The 24768-nt window shown below is 40.8% G+C and overlaps 1 protein-coding gene across 2 annotated transcripts in view; it reads right to left on the reverse strand.

Annotated features, from left to right (window-relative positions):
* Positions 1 to 297: 297 nt before the first annotated feature.
* cep76 (centrosomal protein 76) overlaps positions 298 to 24768 on the reverse strand; it is a 38329-nt gene continuing 13858 nt past the window's right edge. Inside the window, exons 9-13 of one of the 2 annotated variants that reach the window (XM_034215823.1) lie at positions 10640 to 10806; positions 9834 to 9993; positions 8952 to 9125; positions 7288 to 7505; positions 5757 to 6293 (exon numbers count right to left, since the gene is read on the reverse strand). In XM_034215823.1, the coding sequence (XP_034071714.1) occupies positions 6155 to 6293; positions 7288 to 7505; positions 8952 to 9125; positions 9834 to 9993; positions 10640 to 10806 (858 nt within the window). In that variant the 3' untranslated portion in view covers positions 5757 to 6154. Of the gene's footprint in view, positions 503 to 5756; positions 6294 to 7287; positions 7506 to 8951; positions 9126 to 9833; positions 9994 to 10639; positions 10807 to 24768 lie in introns of those variants that run through there. The other variant, XM_034215830.1, reaches the window with a different exon arrangement.

Genomic DNA, 24768 nt, shown 5'->3' on the forward strand with positions numbered 1-24768 from the left:
GCCGCGACCTGATCCATACGGCCGCCGAGGTTGGTCCCACTGGTGGTTAATTCACGAATCGCTTCCATTACTTTATGCAGGGCTCGATCATGTTGCCCTATAATAACACCTTGGGAAGCAAGCGCTTCCCTGAGACTCCATGTGGCAAGAGAATTCTGTGAAGTTTAGATATTACTTGGGACCCCAAAGCAGAGACTGACACAAGTTCAGTTTCAAGGTGTTTTAATAAATGAAGCTAGGCTAAGGCAGGTACTGAAGACAGGAAGCTGGCTGGTTGCAGAAAAGGTCCAAAAAAAGCAGAGGGAGAACGTCCCAGGCAAAAACGCAAAAAGTTGCACACAAACTGCAAAATGAAGAAAAACTAGGCTTGGGCTGCAGAGAGGCGCTCTGGATCATCCAACAGCATTTCATTATCTGGCAGAGTAGTGAGGGCCAGCCTCTTAAAGAGAAGGTTGATTAGATGAACAGGTGTGCCTCATCTGCAGCCAGGACAACAGCAGCCCTGCAGAGAAGGAGAAACTGAGTAGTGAGGGGTAAACACAACCAACAAACCCATGCAGAAACATAACAGAGGGTGAAGTCTAAAGGGCTGTTTGTGGCTCAGAGATTGTAGGAACAGGCTCTAAACGACCTGGAGAAAAGGGAGGAAGAGCTCTCCCAACTCCGAGGTGAGGGGGGGCTGTTTTGTTATAATTTTGCACATAAGATATGTAAATGTTAAAATATTGAAAGTAGCAAAACTCTAAATGTTCCATTCAGTCACAGTTATGGAACATTACATCACAGTTTCACAAGTTCATGCGTTCTTCAAGGTCAGGGGGTGTTATTGCCCATGGGAAGGGGGGGGGGGTTCGGTGCAGGATCCTGGCTGCTTCCGTGGTGCTCTTTTCCATGTGCTTTCTTCTCTTGCATCCAACAACAAGCTCATTAGACAGCGAGCAAAATGACATTTCACCCTCACTTCTCCCCTTCTCTCTCTTGTTTCACATCATTAAGTGGCGGCGTTGGGCTCAAAGGTTCCCGGGAAAATTCTCAGAGAAACGGCTCGCCTGGCAAACAGCGTTTTGATGAGCTTGTCACTCCCTCACCCCAAACATGCCTCATTAGTATAGTTCAGACACCTATCTGCACACACACACACACACACACACACACACACACACACACACACACACACACACACACACACACACACACACAGTTTATTTCTCTTTCTGTCTATCCTCCATCTCCCATCTCCCTCTACACCCCCCCCCCCCTGTTTTGCAGCACTAATTAGCTGGCTTCTCCCTCTTCTGTGCTTCCCCAGTCACATCTCAAAGGGAGACGGATATGATTTTTCTTTAACCCAAAGGCCAACTTAATCAGCTGAATTAATGACTTTATTACCCGTTAGGCTCGGGGCCATGCAACACATTTCTCTCCAATGGCCAACGCTCCTCCCGCTATCTCTCTCCCACTCTTTTACCCCCTGCAGGATTTTTACATTTCAAAAATAGAAATAGACGAAAGAAAGAGAGGCACCAAGAGCAGCTATGGGTGGCAGGGAGATATCACCAGATATGTAATAATTGAACAGATATGGAGTTACAGGTACACCCTAATGACTACTTTAACAATTAGCTCCAAGACATTTATGTGTAAGCAGTGTGTGTGTGTGTGGGCGTCCCCAGAAAAATAAATGAGTAAGAGCACTGTATCTGGAGGTGAACCGAGGAATACGTGGTTCTTACAATTTAATTTAGTCATAACAGTTACATCCTTTGTGTGATTTAAACATTTTTAATAATTAGCCACAATATCTGTCAAAGCTGGCAAATGGCAACACACAGAAATAAGACTCACAGCAGAGTTTAATGTGTGAACGCTCCTTTTTTAATGGCCGAAACAGAGTAATTAGTTGTCTTTCAGTAGATATATTACCACAATTGAAAAACAGCGCAGATAAGGAGAAGCACCATTAATCTTCTCATTTACCCGACATACTCTAACAGAGCCCAAGGCCTCACATTGAATCAGGTCCGTCCTGTGACAGCAACATAAAGGGCTGTGAGCTGTGTGACCACGGTAACACTGCTCCACACTGGGTTTATGTCGCCGTGACTACCAGAGACCTCTTTGTGCACATGCATTCTTGGCAAGATATGTAAATTCTGATAGATGTGAAAGATTAAACCAGTGCATCTATTGGGGATTAGAGCTGCATGTCCATCAGCAGAAAAGTGACCTATTCTGATCATCCGTCAATGTGTTTTTTAAAGCAAAAATAGCAGAATTTCAATTATAGATAAACCTGATCAGAATCAGAAATACCTTTTTATTGGAAATTAGATTTAATCACAATTTATCCATTTTAGAAGATACAACATCAACAATAAATGAATAAAAGCAGAGTATGGCATATCCTGCTTTTCGGATTTGACATCTCCTCAGGCGTTGAGATTGGACAATTTAAAGACAAAACGTATTAAATGATTGCAGATTGATTCAAAATTCAAAAATAACTGGATGTTCAGATAATTCACATTTATTTATGTATACCATATTTAATATTCCTCTGGACATAAGTGATGCTGCATGTGGTGCTTTCTGTTATCACATAACAACTGTGATAAATATATGTTTCATCTTACAGTGAGGCTTTCAAATGTGCCGGTGATCATTGGTCATATATCTATACATATATATATTTGTACACATATGTATAAAAGTGTTATATAGAAAAAATGATTTTGAACATTGAAAACTTGAAAACAGTGGATGTTTATAGTGCCAGAATACTTAATATATCAAATATTGTTCAAATTATTCAGATTATTATTCGTGTTTCTCTAAAATAAATGATTTCTCAATATAAATGGTTCCTTGCCTGCGAGGCATAATAAACAAATATGCCCCTAATATGGTAAAGTTGGCTGTGAGCTAGAATACATTCTCCCAATCAACACCATTATTAACAACTGATGATGCAGTTATTGACAATAATTGTGAACTGCAGGTGAATTGTACAGATGGAAAATACTCGTTAGCAGCTCCTGCCACCTCAGACGAGGAAGATGATTATACAGTATGTGTGAGAAATAAAGTGGAGGCACAATGATTCAAAATGAGGAACAGAATTTCCACATGCAAGGTCATTTACTTGAAATACCTTTACACATATATTTCCTTTAATTGGACATTGATATAAATGTAGTTATTTCATCTAATGATAATTTCATCTTTTTATTGCATAATCTTACTTTGAACTTTGTAGAAATATTTAGATTTATTTGTATTTTAAACATGTATTTTATAAATGGTATTCTAAAATGAAGCAACTGTCACAACATCTAATGTCTCCCAGGAAGAATAAATAATTGTGATTATAATATACAGTTTATAATTAGTATTCTAATTACAAAAAGAAAACCTCATAGTGTGATACCGAACATTTAGTATGTGTTCCATGATCAATTCACAGTTTATACAGAAATATTTCATTTGAATGCAAACAGTGCAGTGTAGAGAGAGACACGACGTGTGAGTGTCTCCTCTTCCTCCTCTTCCTCCTGTCCCACAGGACCTATTAGTCAATTACACCTGAGAGGAGCTGCTGTTATATGGGCTGTAAACATACCTGAGTTCCAGCATCTACAGTAACACTTCCTTTCCCCGAATTGTCTTCCAGTGTTATACATTAATGAGTGTGTGTGTGTGTGTGTGTGTGTGTGTGTGTGTGTGTGTGTGTGTGTGTGTGTGTGTGTGTGTGTGTGTGTGTGTGTGTGTGTGTGTGTGACAATCAGAAAAAAGGAAGAATTATTCATTAGCGCTCTATTTGGCTCTTTCAGCCTCCCTCCTGAACTTCATGTTCAACAACTCTGGGGCAAATACAGAATTGCAAATTAGCTCCCGGAAAAATGGAATGAATTGGCCATCCTCACAGGCTTCTTGTCACAGTTTGTGCTGATGTGTCAACCATTCCCTTAGAACTCCAAACAGAAATGCGCAATATGGCACAGAGCGGGAAAAACCGAGGAGCGGAGCAGTCCGTAAAACACAATACCCTCTGTGCGCACTTCTACCATCAGGGCCAAGTCTCTGAGTCCACTCCTCCCAGCAGGAAGCTGCGCCCTCCTCTGGTTCACAATCACTCACATTCAGCCAGAACATGAATATAATGATGCAACATAAATAACATCAATGTTAAAGTTTGTTTCATTTATTCTATTTACATGTTTATAGACTCCTGCATTTACTTGATCACTTACAACATTCTCTGCAACATTTAGCTTATTGTATTTATGTATTCTTTCTGACATGTATATAGTTCACTTCTCCTGCATTACTTGCACGTTGGTCTTTCAACATAAATACTATTGTATTTCTACTCTACTCTGTTTCTTCTTCAGTCTTTTTTATTTATTGTTGAATGTGTCCTCCTATCTTTACTATGTTGCATTGTTGGAGCAGCCTGTGACTTTGCATTGCCATGTCTACACTGTAGCTACATCTGACAATAAAGCCTTGCTTCTTGACTCTTTGAATGTATTCATCATATTGACTTCCTATAATCCACTGGTTTGATCTTGTGGATCAATGAAGTGACCACAGTCATGTTATCCATCTGTATTTAAAGATGCAATAAGAGCAGGATGAACAGAAGGCATCCAGTGAGCCAACATTAGTGTTAACCCGCCATCTAGTGCTCAGTTTATGTGGTACACATGAATATACCAATATTTTATGATGACTCTTAATCCATAATGTGTGCATAGTTGCTAAATTCCTAACCAGGGGGTCACCTTGGTTGGTTATTGGCTAATGGTTACACAACCCAAAGAAAAACAACATCACAAAGTGGCCAAAATCTGATCAGCTCATTTTCAGACAGGTTTTTATAGAAATGGATCAGGACAAAAAGAGAGCGAATCTCTTTACACAGAGGCGACACATGTTGATGTATAAGACATGCAAATGTAATAATAGGTGACCTTTAAGGCCTCACTATACCAACGCTTGAGATGAATGAGTTCTTTAAACCTAAAAATAAAGAAGATAGTACTTTAAGGGTTAAAGCTCATTTGAAACCGCCACTCAGGCTTTTTTGAAGTAAACATAACTGCATTCTTCTCCCTGGCCTTCTAGTCAGAGCGGAGCACGACTCATGACATTTCCATGAGTTTGATTTTTATATTTGCTGTTGTAATTTATTGTCTACTGTTTGCGATCGCAGTAATGTGTTTTTTATTTGCATGTACAGCACTTTGGCTCGACCAAAAATCGTTTTAAAAATGTGCTATATAAATAAAACCTGATTTGACTTGCATGTTTATCTGTTTGGACTTTCTATCTTCATGGTTTATTGCACTTACTTTAAGTGGCTTTGGATAAAAGCATCAGCTGCTTAATGAAATGTAAAACAACGTTATACTACCTACAGGTTTCGAGGCTTATTCCTTCAGATTCCTTAATGACACTCGTTCGTTCTAAATAAAATACTGGCAACCAGCAGCAGGACGGCAACATCATTGGTAATGACTTCAACCCCCTGCCAAACATTTGAACAAATAAATGAAATCACTTTCCTCCTATGACTTGGTTTAAACGATTATAGACGGCTTGAACCGTATCCACCTGATCACAGTTCTCCTCAGACCACAGGCCTCCCATAAGGGCATGGATGTTCATTAGAAGTCCTTCAATATTTGGAAAAATAAAAAATAAACTTTGTTTCAGAATCAGAACTGAAAAAGGAAATTGATTACCAGTCATAGTTCTCATTTGATCTTGTTTTATGACCTCATTTGAGAGATTTGTTTATTATGTGCTACGTGAGATTTCTAAAGCAAATTTGATGTTAAAACAGAGCCATAGCAATTATCTCAATAATGAAAATGTCCTTTAATACAATAAATGTATTATTATTTTGGGAAACGTCCTCTTAAAAGTACAAATGAAAAAGTTCCATTTATTTACAAAAATAGATATATAAATAAATACATTTCTGTACAAATGATGAGTATCCTAGACAACTCAATAAATGTCTCAGTATCAGAGAAGAGACGACAGCTTCAAACATGTGGCACATATCACTGAGTACAGGTGTAACTTTGGTCTCATTATGTGTTCATGCACACTCTGGTGTTCTCCGGGTCGCCGTGATGTCTGCTGGTCAGAGTACAGAGCGGTATTTCACTGCAAACATGAGCCACACTGCACATGCGCTCTCTGGATAAGCAAACACACGAACCCGGACGGCTAGCCTCACATGGTCGCCACGACAACACACTATCTCCTCACAGAACGGAGACCTGTACAGGACAGGAGACACAAAGTAAAAAAAATATTAAGTGCCATTATAAAGTATTTTATAAAATAACATACAACAAATAAAAGGTAGGAGAGATTCTTTAGAGCTACAACTTGATATGCTGGAATGATCATTTAAATATTGTTAAAATATTGATGAAATCAAAGATATTTCAGTCAACAGGGACAAACACTCTAGAATGTACGGCTATTCGTTTTTGCAAGCTATGTGCATCCATGTGCGATGTAGCATGATAATGCTAATGATAATTAATCCTATTCATTATTTATTGTAAAACATTGACTTTCTAAATGTGTTGTTCTTTAAACCCTAAGTATGCACACAGCCCACACTTTGTTTGTTAGTTAACTAGCTAGCTAAATCACCACATGGAACATTGCATACTGTATATATTTGACAAATGAATGGATTCAGAAACTCTGAAGTAACAGGATAAAGTGAGCTTTTCTTCTCTCTCACACCCTATAGAGCAGGGGTTCCCAAAGTGGGGGTCGGGAGGTCTGAGTTCAGGGTCTGCTATGATGCGCTGCATGTAGGCTTCCAAAGCATGGGCTAAAGTGAACACTTTTAAATCTGTCTACAGGCAATGTGACGGCTCTGAAGTCGTGCTTTGGGCTTCCAGCACTGCAGTATGCACAGGCTACTTCTCAGGATGGGTTTCCCAGAGGCTCTTTTACCTTTTTTTGTCAAAGCTCTTTCATGAATTCCTACTACAAACACAGTTCAACTGCTGCTTTGAGGTGCTTTTGGGCCGGGGCTGCTCTAGCAATAACTAGCACACTTCTTTATGAGGCAAGGATGCCACAAAACAAACACTAAAGTTACATGAAGTAAAAAGGCAGGATTTTGAGTAAATTGATGCTGTGGTTAAGGAGAAGTAAGTAACTGAAAGATGTCTGCCAGCATAAAGCTTACTCTGAGAAAGAGATGAAGGCATTTCTTAGCCAAACATCCCATACTTCCCTCTTGCTCACCTGAGGCAGGTGGCAAAGGCTCTCCGGGCGTTGCGGTGCAGGAAGTGGATTGGGAAGCCTTTGAAGGTGTGTCCGTCCGGCACCGCCCTCCTCACTGCGTCCTGGAACTCCTCGTTGCCACAGGAGACACCGGAGCAGCGCTCCAGCTCGTACGCTGACAGAGCAGAGGACAGCAGGTAGGACAGCTGATCGTCCCACAGTGTGGCCAGATCCAGGTCCTGCAGGGGGGGCAGAGGTCACACTGCATCAATACACCTCACTTCGTAGGCTGACAGAACACCCAGGCTGTAAAGAGCACGAGCACCCAGTTCACTTTGCAAATGCATGCATTCAACCATTATATTGAAATATAAACAAGTGATTGGACAAACAGTCAATCTGTACAATTCTAATTAAACTGCATGAATACATTATGATACAAATATAGTATATTATATTATTATATACTGCACTGTGTTTTATCTTAAAATGCAATTCTGAAATAAACTTCCTGATCTTAAATAATCGAATCTCATTTTGTTGATATTTGGAAATCCAAAATGGGATTTTTAAGCCATATATAAAGCTTTTAAATATGTTAAACACAGATCCAGAACTCCGTAAGGAAAACATTGGTTTTCATGTTTCCATTCACTACTTTCTGTGAAATAAGATGACGTAATGAAAGACCGACAGTCAAACCTCAAACTGTGAAAAAGGAATCTGGCATTTCACTTTGTTTTTTAAATGTTGTTATATTGTTGAATTCATTTGAGGAAGATCACAGTCTCTTCATCAGTCCATAGAGCTTGTTGTCTTTTGAGAGGAATCACCAGTGACAAATAAGAGACATGCTTCATGTAGGTTAGGGTTTTTGTTACCAAGCCTGTTGCCATTGCACTTTTACCTCATTCACACCAACGGTGTTTCGGAGGCCGGTTCGGAGCTGGAGCTTGAAAAACACCGGGTTTTCCTGTTCACACCGCAGCGGAGCAGCCTCTTAGCTCCGGAATCCGGTTCGTTTCAAGCACCAAGAAATTGTCCCGCATACGTCACGCTTACGTCGAGGCGGGGGCACGATCAACTCCTGAACAACAACAAAAAGCCGGCGTTGTATCCAGCTTGTACACAACGATGGAGAAACTTAACAAGCAGCAGTGGTCCACTGAGGAGACCAGCTACCTGCTGGGAATCTGGTCTTCCGAAGAGGTACAGAGGAAGCTGGAGCACAATCAGTCATTGTTGTTGTTGTTGTCGGTGTGAGCTGTGAGGGGTTTCCGCGCGGTTTGGCTTTATGAAGCAGGCACGCAAACGGTTACGTCATGACGCAAACGATGACGCAATGACGCAGCACCAGTCGGACTCTGGGCGGTGTGAAAATGAAGGAGCTAAACCAAAGAACCGGTTCTGAACCTAAAAAGCTCTAGCACGGAGCTTGAACCGGAGTTGCGTTGGTGTGAATGAGGTATCAGTCACATTGAATATCGACTCTTCCAGCAGCCAAGCCTGCAAACTTTTTTTTCCAAATTCCCACGTTAGAATAAAAAATGTGCACAAAAACAGGTGGAATAAAAACAGAGTTCTTTTATAGCAATGCCCTCAGCAGCTCTCTTTCTCAGCAAAGCACAGATGACTCAAACCCAGAGCTCCCGAAGGAGCAGCCGTATGTCCGAGCGTCTCTTTACCTTCCTGTGCTCAGACACCAGGGAGCGCAGCTCCAGCTCCAGCTGGTTGCTGGCAGCAGCAGGATCCAGAGAGGGGGCACAGAGCGGAGGCAGGGGGGGCAGGGAGGTGGTGGAGCCGGGGGCACAGACAGACTTCAGAGCCTCTTGACTCATTGCCTTCCACCGAGACTGATTCTGAAGGGAGAGACGGAGGGAAAAACTGATATTTAGCTGCTGCTCTCATCTGGCCTCACCTTTCCCTCACACAGGAGAACAGGGTTTCATCTGGGGGTCTGCTGCTGCCTTCAGGGAACATATCAGTACAGGTGCTGCTGATGAACGCAACTGTTGCATATTTCATTTCCCTGGCAACGCACCAAACCCAACCCACTGCTCTCCGCTCCAGACCAACTCTGTCTGACTCTAAATCAGCACTGTCCATCTGAATAGATCTTCTGTGGCCCATTCAATATGGAGTGTACATTTACATATTCAACTGCTTTCCCCTCAACACTTGACCAGCATATTGACATTTAAGTGGCACTTTTTCAACACTAAAGTGCCATAATAATCAACGACAAACAACAATGAATCACAAGTAAAACATATTTAGGAGCGGCTGTAGTTCAGGAGGTAGAAGGTCGTCCTCCAATCAGAAGGTCTGTGATCCAGCGGTCAGCATGTTGATGCATGATGTGTCTTTGGGCACATGATTTAAACCCTAGTTGCTCTCTATGGCCACCAGTGCGTGAGTGTGTGTGAGTGTTGGTCTCCCTGAGATGATGGCACCCTGTATGAATGTGTGAATGCTGTCTTGCACATATAAAGCACATTGAGGGGTTGACAAGCGTTTTATAAATGCAGTCCAGATCCATTTCATCTGTAGGGACACCACCCTCTTACCTGGAAGTCAAAGACACAAAGCTCCACAGCATCGGAGGGTTGGCAGTTGGCCCGGAAGGTGTAGTGGTTAAAGACACAGCCCACGGTGCGGTAGGGGGAGGTGGGTTTGGGCTGGGGGGCCAGGGGCGGGGCGTCTGGGTCGATGGCCCTGTGCACGTATCTGACCAAAGAGGAGAAGGGTAATAAAATAAATAATGAACAAATTGTTGGGAGATTGCCTGAATAATATAGTCCCAGGTATTGAAGTAAGGAAAGTAAAAATAAAAGTATGACCAAGAAAGTAACATTTAAGATGAAAGAGCTCCTCAACAATACTTCTTGCTGTCATCAAAAACCTAGTTCCTCTCACTGACTTACTGTAACTATATCTATTTTTTTTATTTATATATATACAAAATATATTAAATAAAATCTATCTCCAATGAAAGATGATTAAGTCTTCCCCAGAACCATAGTTGACAAAATCCCAGAACTGAATGACCATTGAAAATGTAATCAATTCTTCGTTGGCCCAGAGCCTGGCCACCAGATGTGATGGATACAGCATCTGAGACCCCCGCTGACTCACACAAAGACAGGAAGAGCTAATGCAAGATACAAGAAACATGCAGTGCACTTCATTCTAAGACTGTTTGGCGGTCAGAGAAAAAGTACAAATGTTAAACATTGGAGGAGTCTCTTAAAGAAGAGTTTTCCAGATGTACACATATATATGTTGTTACAAAGTATCCAACACATGAATAGGGGGGGCAGTAAAGCAGCAATTTTTTGTTTTGGACTGGAAAACATAAAAAGATAGACTGCACCTGTGAGCCGTGAGACTCTCCCAGAAGGTGATGCTCCCATCGGTGCTGCGGGTCAGGACCCAGGTGTGAGGGGTTCCTTTGGCCTTGGTGCCCACACACACATAGGCATCCAGGCCAAAGCCCAGCAGGAGGCTGCACAGCAGGGTGGCGTGGTCCTCACAGTCCCCCTGCAGGGACACAGAGAGGAGGTCAGGTCCTTCTGGCAGCTCCAAATGGAATCTGTATTATCAACACCATGTTTATAGTTTAAACTCGCCTAACCTTAAGAGAAGGCCAAATACAACTTACACAACTCTTTCAACCCTAGGGTGACAAACAATGAGCTTCTATTGAGATGTTGATCAAGCTCCAAAAGCTAGAAGGGAGAATTTAGCTACATATTGTATTCTGAAATGTTCAATATTGTATTCTTTCTTAGAAGGCAGGGTACGGAGCCAAATTGTGAGTATTATCTTTCGGTGGAGTATTAGAGGATTAACATCTCCTAAAAGAACATCTTCATTCTTAAATGTTCAGTTTTATAGGGAATATTCAACTTTCTTTCGGTATAACTAAGTATAACCAATTTCATCACAAAATATAAACATTTTATCTAAACAAATTACGATTCTATCTCCAAATATAAACAAATAACTGGGAATATTCAGACTTATTCCAAGTCCCTAAATGTAGACAGATTTGAAGAGATTTACTATTTTCATGCCGTGCTTGTTGCTTGTGTAATTCATCCTGTCACTACAACAGTCTGTTTCACAGAAATGCAATATCCTGTTTTCACTGCACTGTTAGCCTTTCTCAGAAGAGTTCCACACACACACATTCTGCTGGGGGGGGCTCTGTAGTATTGAATCCTCCATGGCAGTAGGCAACTCTTATTTCACTTAAACTCTTCCAGCACAGTCCTGGGTTGAGCTGTTGCTGCGTGCGGGCTGTGGGCGAGTCAGAATGATAGATGCTCCCCAGAAGGGCCAATATGGACGGCAGCATCAGAACAGGCCGGGGAACGATGAGGCTAAATTAATTTTCCCTGGAATGAAACTCATAAATCACTGCTGACAGGGGCCACTTTGTGTTGTCTCTCTCTCGCCAGCCGCTCACAGAGGAGAGGCAGGGAACATTTATCCTGCGGTGGTCTGGGAAACTATCTCGTACAGATGGAAATGCATCAGTCAGGTGACTGTGCACAAATCCTCCTTTCTCAGAAATGACACAATCAGCTGTGCTCAGAAACAGAGTGAACAACCGAACCAAGTCAGCGCAATGACTTCTGGCTCTTGGATCAAACTGTTTTAAGAAAACAGAAGTGTGTGAAACGAATTCTTAACATGCATTGCATTCAGAGGGGCCATAATAAAGTTATATGAGGATAATATCCTTTAAGGGAAATAAACAGAGACACTGGTTATGTTTGCTTTTTCCCCTCTTTTGAAATCATGAAATCTGATCTTGATATCAATGAGATGACTTCAATCAAGGTGAAACACAAATATCACATAGAAATAATGATTGGTAAAACATTTAGCACATTAAACACGAGTCCACTCACTGAAGGCAGATTTCACATAAGTCTACTCCTCACACTACACTCACCAATATATATCTGTTTTGGCGTTTGGAGAATATGCAAAAGGTTTGACGCTGGGATCAGAATGAAAAGGTGCAAAACAGGTTGAACATCTAGTGTTGCTAAAAACACATCTTTAGATTGAACTTAAATCGGAAAATATGTCTTGGTTTTTCTAATTTAGTTTTTTCCTTTTGGAAAGCAGAATGTGATCTGGATGATTTAATGACATCGAGCAGTGGTTCTCAACTGGTCAGGCCTCGGGACCCACTTTTTTCTTTGTCAATAAATCGCAACCCGAAATTTTGAACCACTCAAATCTATTCAACAAATAATGGTGCTGTAATATATATATGCTTTTCAGCATACAATATTAATTAAAGTGAAGTACAGTGCATATATCCCTTCACAGAACTATAGTATGCTTTTAAATAAGGTGTAATGAGATGATGGAATCAAAGCTGAACTGTATAACATAAAAAGGCACACATGCTGAAAACCCAACCCCACAAGGGGGGTCTGGGGGGATTCTCCCCCAGGAGATTTTTAGAAATACTAACATATAAACTACCCATTCTGGTACACTCTGAGAAGAAAATAAATAAATATATTACTACCCGACATATTCATAATATTTTATGCCATTGTTTGTTTTTCACTTTGTCCTGACAGCTGAACTTGCTGCTCCTCACAGAGAGAAGAGCAAAGAGTCTGTGTGAATTACTTTAAATTGTGGGTAAGGGTAGATAGCCCCTATTGTTCTGTGACCTGTCAATCATCAAACCGGGGGTCATATTTCATTATGTGTTCATTTGTATCTGAAGTTGTACCCATGGATGTATAAAGAAGAGTTCTACCGCAAAGTTATTCTCCGTGGGGACTTCCGGCAACAATCTTGATTCTGATTGGCCAGAAGACTCATCAGCAAAGATGTTTTATTGAGAAGATGATCACTACGTGACAGAAGTTTTCAAAACCGTTTATGGTCTCCGGTACTTCCAGTTCAACGCCTACTGCATGCAGAGCAATAGAAAATCGGGCCTTCAAAATAAGTTTGACTTTTTTCACTCACACATCTGCGACCCACTTCAAACGGGTCCGCGACCCACCAGTTGAGAACCACTGCTTTAGAAAACATCTTTTGGAACATAATTGAACTGTTTTGGATTAACGGAAAGACAGTTTGGGATCTTCAAACTTGTTTTTATCAATGCAACAAAATGAAAAGAAGAATAAGTATAGTATAGTAAAATAAGTATTGAGGATTATTGTCTTTTTGATCATCATTGACTTTAGGATCAATTCATATAACACAGAATCCTATGCACTACGTCTTAGTAATATGATGATATTCAGAAATATTTAATAAGTCTTAAAGGTCCCATGACATGGCCATTTCTGCTGATCATAATTCCATTGTTGAGGTCTACTAAAATAGATTTACATTGTTCAATGTTCCGAACTCTCATTGGTAGGGATGGGTATCGAGAACCGGTACTAAGTCAATACCGGTACCTGATTGGACGGTATCGGTATACCGTTAAGCCGCTGGACAAACGGTGCTGCAATCGGTGTATGTGTTACGTCTACTTCCTTAGTTTAACTTTAAACCATTCTGGTTGGTTGGGAACTCTCATCCCGTGTGATGTATCCGGTTTGAGACCCCTCTGATTGGCCACTGTAAATGCCACTCGTCATCTCTCTCAACAGCGCTCTTATTATTGTTGTGAGACTCCCGCAGGCATGGCGGACAGAGCGAAGCGATTGAAGGTCTGGGTGCACTTTAAAAAATTTAGTGGCGATAGTGCAAGGTGCAATCTATTTACTCAATTAGTTGCTTGTAAAGGGGGTAACACAAGCAACTTAATGAAGCATTTGCAAACGAGACACTCATTTAGTGGGAATGCTGATAACAGCATTCCCACTATCTGTTATGCTACGCACGAAAAGTTTATTATTCCGCCGGTATTTTGCCGCGCTTCTCGTCCCGCATTGAACATCGCAGAAACTTCGTTCAAACGTCAAAACATTCAGCTCGGTCGGGAATCGATGGCTATTACTTTTCTCATTCATAACTTTCATAATTCCAGAGATACATCCCATAATTCATCACATTTTTAACATTGAAGTCAATGGAGAAAATCTTCAGACTTCAACAAATCTTCATGCGACTTCAACTGCTAACTGTTCATTCATACTTTCACTCAGAAACCTCATTCCAACTTTAAAATCTTACACATCTTTCTGACATTATTCGTGTAAAACAACTTTTAAATCTGATTCTTACTTTTAGAGATATTAAACATTGTTCAGACCTTGTTTTAGAGGTTTTCTTCAGATTTTAACATTAACTAGAGTGCGTGATGTCACAGTTATGGCGCGTTTCCACTGCAGCGGGGTAGCCCCGTTTAAGCGTCCCTAAGCGTCCTCGCTCTGGCCTCGGGCTGCCTCGCTGGCCGGCCCAGGCCGTGGCGCATTTCCATTACAGTTTAGGACCTGGGCTAGCAACGCAGTGTAGGCGGGGCGATCAGCTTTTTGGGCGGAGCGACGCTGAGATAAAACTGCAGTGGCGTCATTTTCAATGCGACACAACTCACACACAACAATGGAGGATATGGAAGCGATCGTGTACTTGTTTCTTGGTGTGTGGCTTTTTATCACAGCAAGAAGAAGGAAAGGGATCACAGCGAGAAGGAAAGTGATCACAGCGAGAAGGAAAGTGATCACAGCAAACAGGAATGTGATGCAAAGTAGGCTGCGTATATCAAGACGAAATGCAGAAGAAGCTGACGAGAGAGTTTTGGAAGTCCTACAACGCTGCAGAGACTACAACAGGAACAGACTACAACGCTACTCGGTAAGCTATTTGAAATTCAAGCACCAGTAAGTACTGCCCCATAATAAGAACATTTGAGGAAATATGAGATCATGAAAAGAAAATCTTTAAACATAAATACCAAAGTGTAAAACACAGCAAAACTATATTCATAATAAATGCAAGTGTAAAATAGTGTGGACAATCGTAAACATGGATGGAGGCTAAAGTATCCACAACATAAAATAATATTAAAATATAACCTCAATCTTTCTTCTAGACATGTTAAAAGTAGGGCCGGGACTCGATTAAAAAAATTAATCTAATTAATTAGAGGCTTTGTAATTAATTAATCGAAATTAATCGCATTTTTAATCACATATAAATATTTGACCTAAGAACAGTGAGAAGCAATTTTTTTCACATGGATTTTAGTATACCATTAGGCGCATTCACACCACAGTACTTTTCCCACAAAGGTTCATGAGAACTTAGTTCATGAGAACTCTTTGAACCTGGGGGAGGATTAGGCAAATGAAGCCGCTGAAGTCACTTCTTCTTCTTCTGCTTTGGGTTTACTGGCAGGCTGCAAACCACTTCACGGCGTATACTGCCGCCCAAAGTCCCCGGCCGGAAGTTCCCGGAGTTAGGGACTGGCTTCAGTAGAAGCTGCTGGGACTCCCAGCAGCTTCTACCGCTCCCATGTTTTATTTTGTGTTGCCATAAGTTAGTCTCTCTGCGTTTCTGCGCTGGGCTAATGCTAATAATGCTAATGCGAGGATAATAAAATGGCGGCTTCACAAAACTTTTTGCGAGTTTTACGGGGCGTGGTTTGCAATCCGCCCAGCCAATCAGAAATATAGCTCTTTTCTCACAAGAGAGCCGCACGAAAGTCCCTGCTCTCTAGCAGCTCTCTGCTCTCTAGCAGGGACTTTCGTGGGGGTAAAAAGGTTCTCATGAACTAATTTTAGTACCGGCTCTTTTTGGTGTGAACGCGATAAAAGAGGCTAACGTCCACGCTAGCTTCCACGCTAGCTGCTATATGTTTTGCATTGAGGTGATACTTGAGGCTTGATGTGCTGCGGTGATATGCGAATTCCTTTTTGCATAATTTGCACACAACCGTGCTCTTATCGACGCTTCCATCCGTCCGTTTTTTAAAACAACATTTCCCACTGTTGTTCACTGTGGTTTGTTGTTGTCTGAAGTCATGAACGTTAGTTGGTGCTCCAGTATAATCGGTACGCCTGAAACTCATCCAGTGAGAAACGTTCCGCGGTGCAAAAATAAGTGCGATTAAAATGCGTTAATTTTTTTAACGCGTTAATTTTTGTGTAATTAATTAATCTTAATTAACGCGTTAAAGTCCCGGCCCTAGTTAAAAGCTTGCTTGAATGGGTTACAGTATAGGTTTCTTCTTTTGTTCTCTCATCTTTGAAATATATAAGGAATGTGTTGTTTGAGTCTAGTAGAACAAGGGTATTACAATTGAGTAATTTCTACTTTATGTATTATGTATTTATCATGTATTCTTAATAACCATTACAAAATAAACATGTAATAATGTTTTAAACATATTATCTGAATTGAAACTAGCCATGTGTTTAGGCTCACGCTCACAATACGACCAAAGTGTTTTCAAATATTTAATTAATTGTAGCTACCACTTTTACGTATTAAAATATGTATGCTTTTGTTTGTGTATTTCAGAAGTTAAGTCGCATAACCTCTGCGAGAGTCATGGAGAGGACTATGATGATGGGTAGAATGCACCAGCAGCAGCAGAGCCTGGGGTAGCAGTGGCTCAAGGTGCAGAGGAGGAGCGCACTGACATCAGAGAGGGTTTGATGCGCTATCTGAATATGTAAATATGCATTGTATTGTATTCATTGTATTTCACATAAATAAATCTAAGAACTGCCCCATAATAAGAACATTTGAGGAAATATGAGATCATGAAAAGAATCTTTCTAATAAATTAAGCGAATATCAAAGCTAACTATAAACATAAAGTGTACAACACAGCAAAACTATATATCTTCTCTAAATCAAGATGATGTGAATCTGATTTTTTTTCTGTTAGGTGCAATTCATTATCAACAAGAGATAAGATAAGTCAAATAAGTACTTTATTGATGGCAGTATACAAAAAATAAATAAGGGTGTATAAAAAAGGCATGCCATTAAACAATACAAATAAAAAAATGATGGCACACATGGCAGTGTAAAAATAAAATGAAGATTTTAAAGAACATAAATAAACAAGAAAGTACACTTTTAAAAAATAACTAGAAAAACAAAATATAATAGGTACAATAACTATTAAGTTTATTTTATGTAATGTCTGTCGATCGTTATGTGTGTGCCTACCAAGTAGGCTAAGTTGGGAATTAGCCAATAGCTACTCAATCAATCTTTTTTTGTTGAGAAACATGCTGTCTATGCATAACGTTTGTTTAGTAAAGACTTATAATAATGACAGTGGTATTTGACTTCAGATGACAACACATACATGTCATGTGAAGGGAAAATCTTAAAGATATTCTTCCCATGTCTTATAATAAACAACACTACATTTAAATGCAGATGACAAAAACCCAGACAAATGTTTGTGAGGAAAAATAGTTTTTAAATTGTAATAAGATGTGATATTGGTATTTATTCTTACAAATAGCCAGTGTATCATCGTGAATTTACTATAATAACTCTTAACAAAACACTACAGCATTTATTGTCCAGCATAAACAATAGTAGCCTAACGCAGTTCTAAATTATTCATTATTTTCTAATATATGATAATCATAGTTATTTTATGTTGGACGAGGAGGAGACGGGCCACGTCGGCTGCCCAGTCCCCCTAGCACCTCGCCAAGAGTGCGCAGGAAGGCGAGGTTGAAGGTCTCTGTTTGAGCGGCCTCCTCCCTTCTCAAGGCGGCCTCCTCCCTTGCCAAGGCGGCCTCCTCCCTTCTCAAGGCGGCATCCAACTCCCATCTCCGCTCAGCAGATGCTTTGGCCCAGTCCAAGTGCCGTTCCTGCTGGGCCATGTACTGTTCATGCTGGGCCATGTGCTGTTCATGGTGCCGTTGCTGCTGCGCCTGATACTCTCCTCCTTGTTTCCTCTTGCCTGGGTGACAATAAGATAATAATTAGCAATAAGGAAAAAACACAGGACGGGTACAGGTCACACAAGGATATAAGAATAACATGTATAAACAGAACAACAGTAAGGTGAACTAAAGAAAGTGCTGGCCCTAGATGTTTACAATGATTGTGAAAGTGAATTACATTATGTCCAGCCTGTTGATAATGAATATAAATATATGAGAATATGAACATGAGCAAGGTGTATTAAATGGTAAGGCTGCTCTACAGTTTCATCCTTTACAGGCTGATGCTCTTGTAGAAAGAAACTTGACTAGTGACAAAGCTGACATCTGTGTTGAAAGTTGAAATATATGTTTTAAACCAATTGGAATAGAAATGTTGTATTAAATGCATAAAAACACTTGGGGTGTGTCTTTTAATTCATATTTTATGAATCTGTTATGAAGATGCTGTAATTAAAAGTAGCTTTTTTCTTTGCTATGAAATTCGGGAGAGCTCTGGCCCACTGGCACTAAATCCTCAAAATTGTTAGTGAGAAAAATGTGTTATCAGGAAGTGAAGCTCCAGGCTGTTGTTCACAGACTGTTAGCTCACCAACACAAAGACACCATCATTTTCATATCCTGATTGTCTTTGTGTTATATTCCAAATGTGCAGATAGTGAAGTGTTAGCAGATGCACCTTCCTAACCTGATGTGCAATACATACCATGCCTGAATACCGGATGTAATTAATATGATGGCATTGTGTTTTAAGCAGAGAACTGCAACATATTTTTAAATGTATTCCATTGATTTTAATTTGTGTTCTGCTTTGTTATTTCATATTGTTTGGCATGTCATGCTGATGCTTTTTTATTGCATATGTAAAGCACTTTATCTGTTGATAATGAATATAAATATATGTATATGATTGGATGTCACACTGCTTACTAGCTAAGACTTTACTTGTAACAGAGCATTTCCACACAGTGGTATAGCTTATTTTAATTACTGACGATGGATGATCCAAGCTTTAAAAACACAATTCCAGTCGTTTTGCCATTTCTATTTCTTACCTAGAACCACACGCTGCGGTGTCGTGATGGCACTCGGTGTTGGTGGTTGAGTCAGGTTAGGGTCTTCGGCTGGGGTCCGTTCTGGATTCAATGACGATGTGGACGGAACACTGCCATCGCCCGTTGTTCGGGAATGTTCCTCCTCACTAGTCCCAATGTAATCATCTAGAACAGCAAAATGACTTGTTAATTCCACAAACTACTGCAACACAATACTAAATAGCAACAGCAACTATAGAAAAGAAAAACTGAACGTAAACAATGGCACATATGTGTTAGCAAACAATAGCTCTAGCTAAGGCTATCTGCCTTTAGCTAGCTATGTAGCTCTTCGGGGCTCCATAAAAGCATTAGCTAGCTATGTAGCTCTTCGAGGCTCCATAAAAGCATGGGTTGTCGAACATTAATGTAAGGATAAAATAGACTTCTTTGTTAGAAGTGAGCGTACCTTGCAGGGACATCTGTGCAGAGACATCCTGGAACACTTTTACATTTCTCGTTGTTCCGTCGAGCTCCCGCTGGATTTTATCATCCCCAATGAGATGAAGGAACGTCGTCACCTCCTCGGTCGACCACGGTGTGCTTTTCTTAGAAGTAGCCATTTTTGTAGCTCCTCCGTTTACAAAATGCCGTGTATAAAAATGCTGCAAGCTTGCTTCTAGATATATATGCGACGCTAGGGATGAACTCGCGCGCAATCTTGTGACGATTCTCTCTGACCAATCAGCAGTCGAGAGTGTTGACGTCACTAGTTCAGCCCTGGCCCTGGTCTGAGGGAACCACGATTTTATGAGGCCGGAAAAAGAGGGAAAAAGTACCCGCTGGCCGGTACTAGGCTATATGGAAACGCCACCAAAAACCGGCCTGGCCGCTTGAGGACGGTTAAGGACGCTTAAACGGGGCTACCCGCTGCAGTGGAAACGCGCCATTAGAGTGTAGGAAATCTTGACATTAGCCTTCATATAATTTTTTTAAACTGCCATAATTCCCAAACCCTACGTTCCTGAGACATCATTTTTCATGACAAACGTAAGAAAACATCTCGTAGCTTGAAAAATGACAAATAATTAAGCAAAACATAATTAAACAAAATGCCTCTTGAGGGCATGAAGTGACAAAAACTTTCAACATGCCTCCATTAAAGCCCATTGTAATTTCAGGCTGATATTTCCTCACGGCAGCAGCCGCACACCTTTAGTTAAACTGCCAAAAAGGCCACATTATTAACCCGAAAGTACACAAAAATTACACTTCAGATACTCAACTTCCTTGACATGCTTCACGTTTTGAAATTTCACAGATATCTGTTACGGTTCTTCCACAAAACGTTCACATGTAACAGGTTTATCTCTCATTCAGAACAATGGAAACCTGTGATCTCTACACACCTCGTTAGCTCAAATATAAACACCTGTGTCATAGAACACGATGATGTCATCGCTCCAACTGACATGCTCAGAGCAGCAGACTTCAGATAGCAGTGTGCTAACAGTCCAGCCTTGAAGACATCTACGGGACAGTTTTGAGATTTCTTCAAATGCCGTTGCCATGGCAACACAATGCTCGCCATGAAACACGGATTTCTCATAACTTCAGTGAAACTGCTCCAAACGCCCCCAAACTTCACAGGTTTGGTAACGATGCAGCCATCAACGCATCTAAGCGTATTATGGGGTGTCATCAAATGCCGTTGCCATGGCGACGGACCACTCGCCATGAAACATGATGTCGCTGTAAGTCCAATCGACACGGTCCAATCGTCCCCCAATCTTCACTTGTATATCACCGGTCCATGCCTCAACAGCTCTACACGAATTCTGAGATCTCACCATATGCCGTTTCCATGGAAACGCATCCCTCGCCATAAAACATGATGTCGCTATAACTCCTATGAAAATGTTCAAAAAGTGCTCAAACTTCACATGTGTGCCAACAGTCCAGCCGTGAAGACATCTACGGGACAGTTTTGAAATGTCTTCAAATGCCGTTGCCATGGCAACACAATGCTCGCCATGAAACACGGCTTTCTCATAACTTCAGTGAAACTGCTCCAAACGCCCCAAAACTTCACAGGTTTGGTAACGATGCAGCCATCAACGCATCTAAGCGTATTATGGGGTGTCATCAAATGCGGTTGCCATGGCGACAGATCATTCGCCATCAAGTTAGTTCAGAAGTTTGCAGTTCAAATATTCTGCTGCTTTTCCAAGCCTTTTCACTTTCTTTTCTTCTCTCATCACACATTCAAGCCCCCAGTGTTCATGTATCATTTCAATCTAAATTCTTCACTTTCTTCTTACACATTACATTTCAGCATAGCAGTTTAGCATCAGATTTTCAGCATAAAGCATTCCCACTAGCAATTTCTTCAGGAATTGCATTCTCTAGTTGAATCTAAAACGGTGCAGCGTATTTGACAGCCTAAACAATGTGGCTGCTAGCGATACTGCTAGTGCTAATAGTGCTAGCGGGCTTCAGCTGCGCCGTGTGTAAATGTGACCTGAGCGAAGGCTCGCAGGCAGGTTAGCTGCTGCGCATTGGTAATATGTTTTGTTTACCTGATTGAAGTCTTGCAGGCACATTGCCTTGTCTTTTTTTTAGTTTATTAACACTGACAGTGTATTAATGTGAGCTCCTACACCTATAATAATTTGGCCTTTCATTGAATGCTTTATAAACCAGTTAAACGTACAGATGTCATTGTGAATTGGAAAACTTCATTTAAATGTTGTTAAAGGTCAACGTTTCAATGTATGGTTCAGCAATTGTTGGTCGTTTACTAGGAATTGACATATTTTAAGCTCAAATACTTTGTTCTATGTTTAAACCTTCAGACACATTTTGACGTGTTTCAGTTCAGCACATCATTTATTTTGTGATGATTTAAAAGTACAATCCAGAATAATATACGTACTCGCCTTTATCTTTTTGCCATCTTAGCCTTTTTACCAATTTCTTCATATCACAGTTTTGGATGATGTCACTGTAGGACAATGTTTTAAGGATCTCTTGTCGAGCTAGGTTGTCAGTTTGAAATGTCTGGATGAAGATGTAAATGATTTACAAATGTTAAAAAATGCCTCTTTTCATCCTCTGTCTGAGGGAAAACCCCAAAAAGCATGACAGGGCGAGCCAGGCCCCTTTAAGTTATTTTATTTATTTTTGTCTGCTTCTGAGTAGGGTTGCCAGAAACTGACCATGATCAAAATCGATTATTCGGCAGCCCTGTCGAATAATAATCGATTCTTCGACCGACAAAAGGAATTCCGTTGTTTTCTTTACTGGAACATGTTTAACAGTACAAACAAAATAAACGACAAATAAACCAACATCAACATGATGTTGGTTATTTTGTTAGTGCCTGCCATTGCCTTTATTTGGAGATGCGCTATGCGCGCACAATGTATTTATTGCGATGCTGCGATTATTAAATACAGGCTACAGCTTGTATTAATAATAGCAGCATTGCAATACATATTATTATAGCAATTTATTTATTGCAATGCTATTATTAATACAGGCTGTAGCCTGTATTATTAATAATAGCAGCATTGCAATAAATAAATTGTGCACGCATCGCGCATCTTCAAATAAAGCAATGGCAGGCACTTTAGAAAATAACAAAAAATAAACCACCATCATGTAGCCTGTATTAATAATAGCAGCAATGAAATACATTCAATAAATAGCCTATTGTGTGTGCGGAGCCCCTCGGCTAAATTCTCTGCCGTGTGGGCTTTGCACGGGTCTGTAGAACCGCACTCTTCATCTCCCATTCACTGTCGATGTAATGGCAGGTTATGGTAACGTACGATTCTGTTGTGAGTGCTGTCCACCCGTCGGTGGTTATCGACACCTTTGAGACAGTTGACAAGCTTCTGCGCAGATCTTCTGCCTTATCTTTGTACAGCTTTTCTATACGTTTGGTCATTGTAGTACGGCCCGGGACCCTGTACTCTGGTTCCACGCTTGCCATAAGCTAAGGAAACCCCCTCCTTCCACGAAACGTATTGGCAGCATGTCCTTCACTATCATATTGGTGATTAGTGCAGTTATTTACATCGATCGCGAGATGTGTCTAAAAATAGAACAACAATATTCTGTTTTATCGTTAATGTCCTATAACATAATCTTCCAATGCCAGAATAATGCACTTGAACGCATCAAAGCTTTGTGATTGGCCGGCGTTACCCAGAGTCCTGCATGGGTCTGATTTTCAAGACCCGCACCCGCGACGTGCAATACCGAACCCGCCCCGCTACCCGCCCATATTGCCAATTAGTTCCGCAACGCGACCCGAACCCGCATATATATGAGCAGTGAAAACGTGCAATTATTAACATTGCATATTTGCACATTGCACATTGCATATTTGTCTCAAAAAGCGTGGGATGTTGGTTATTTTCTCCATCTAGGATGACACCAAAAGCCTCCCAGACGTTGAATTTCGCTCTTGAGGAATGGTTAATGAAAATGCTGTATTCTCTGCTAGAGCTTCACCTCAGCCATTTAGAATGTGGCGCGCTCAGCAGCAGATTGATAAGCTGCAGAGGTTATGATTATGCACGGTCCCGCGGGGGAGAGGTCTGAGGATTTAAACATTAAACTAAATTATTATTATTTTAATATATTTATTATGCAACACCCGCAACCCGACCCGCATCATCTTTGTTTTACCCTGAACCGAACCCGGAAAAAAGCGTTTGAAAAAATACCACCCGCGAATCACTTTTTTTGCGGGTCACCCGACCCGATGCAGGACTCTGCCGTGACCCCATGTGTCGGGGCGTGGCTGGTGGGCAGTGGGCACTATTTCACTGACGTTATACGTGTCAACAGGAGTGACAGTCCGCACACACACTAGACCGCAATTATGGCAGAAGCAAAAAAGCCCAAAATATATAATTTTCACTCCGAGTGGGAGGATGATTATTTTTGTATCTATTCCAATTCAAAGTCCATCTGTCTCATCTGCAATGCGAGCGTGGCTTTATCGAAGAAGGGTAATTTCAAAACAGTGCACAAACGCTACGAGACGGAATTCCCTCCTGATTCTGCCCTACGCTCCCAAAAGGGGAGGGGCCTGAAAGGACAGCTAAATGCACAGCAGTCCATTTTCACCAGGCCCAACAACAAGAGCAAGGCTACTACCAGAGCATCGTATCGTGTCAGTCACGTTCTTGTCTTTCAAAGACGGCGAAGTTGTGAAAGAAGCATTCCTGGAGGCTGCCGACACGCTTTTGGGGGACAGTAAAAATAACAGGAGCATTTCAACAGGTTTTTGATATGATAAGAACTCAAGTTAGATACCGTTATTAATCAGCTGTAAGTTTTAGTTTGTTTGAACTTATTCATTATAATTATTGTACAAAATGGTATAAGAATGCAAACTTAAATTGATTATAGTCTATTATCAATTCAGGTTCAGAAACTAGTGTTGCTAGCATCCTATTTTAAAGGCATTTCTTTTTATAATCTACTAAAATGCAACAAAAAAAGGGTTTGATTCTAATAATTTTGTCTTTTTTATTGCACTTTGGCAGCAGATTCCTGAGTAGCTTCAGATCTGAGTTTTCTTATTAGTAAGC

The sequence above is a fragment of the Gymnodraco acuticeps genome, unplaced genomic scaffold (genome assembly GCF_902827175.1).
Source record: "Gymnodraco acuticeps unplaced genomic scaffold, fGymAcu1.1, whole genome shotgun sequence".
NCBI classification, from domain to species: Eukaryota; Metazoa; Chordata; class Actinopteri; order Perciformes; family Bathydraconidae; genus Gymnodraco; species Gymnodraco acuticeps.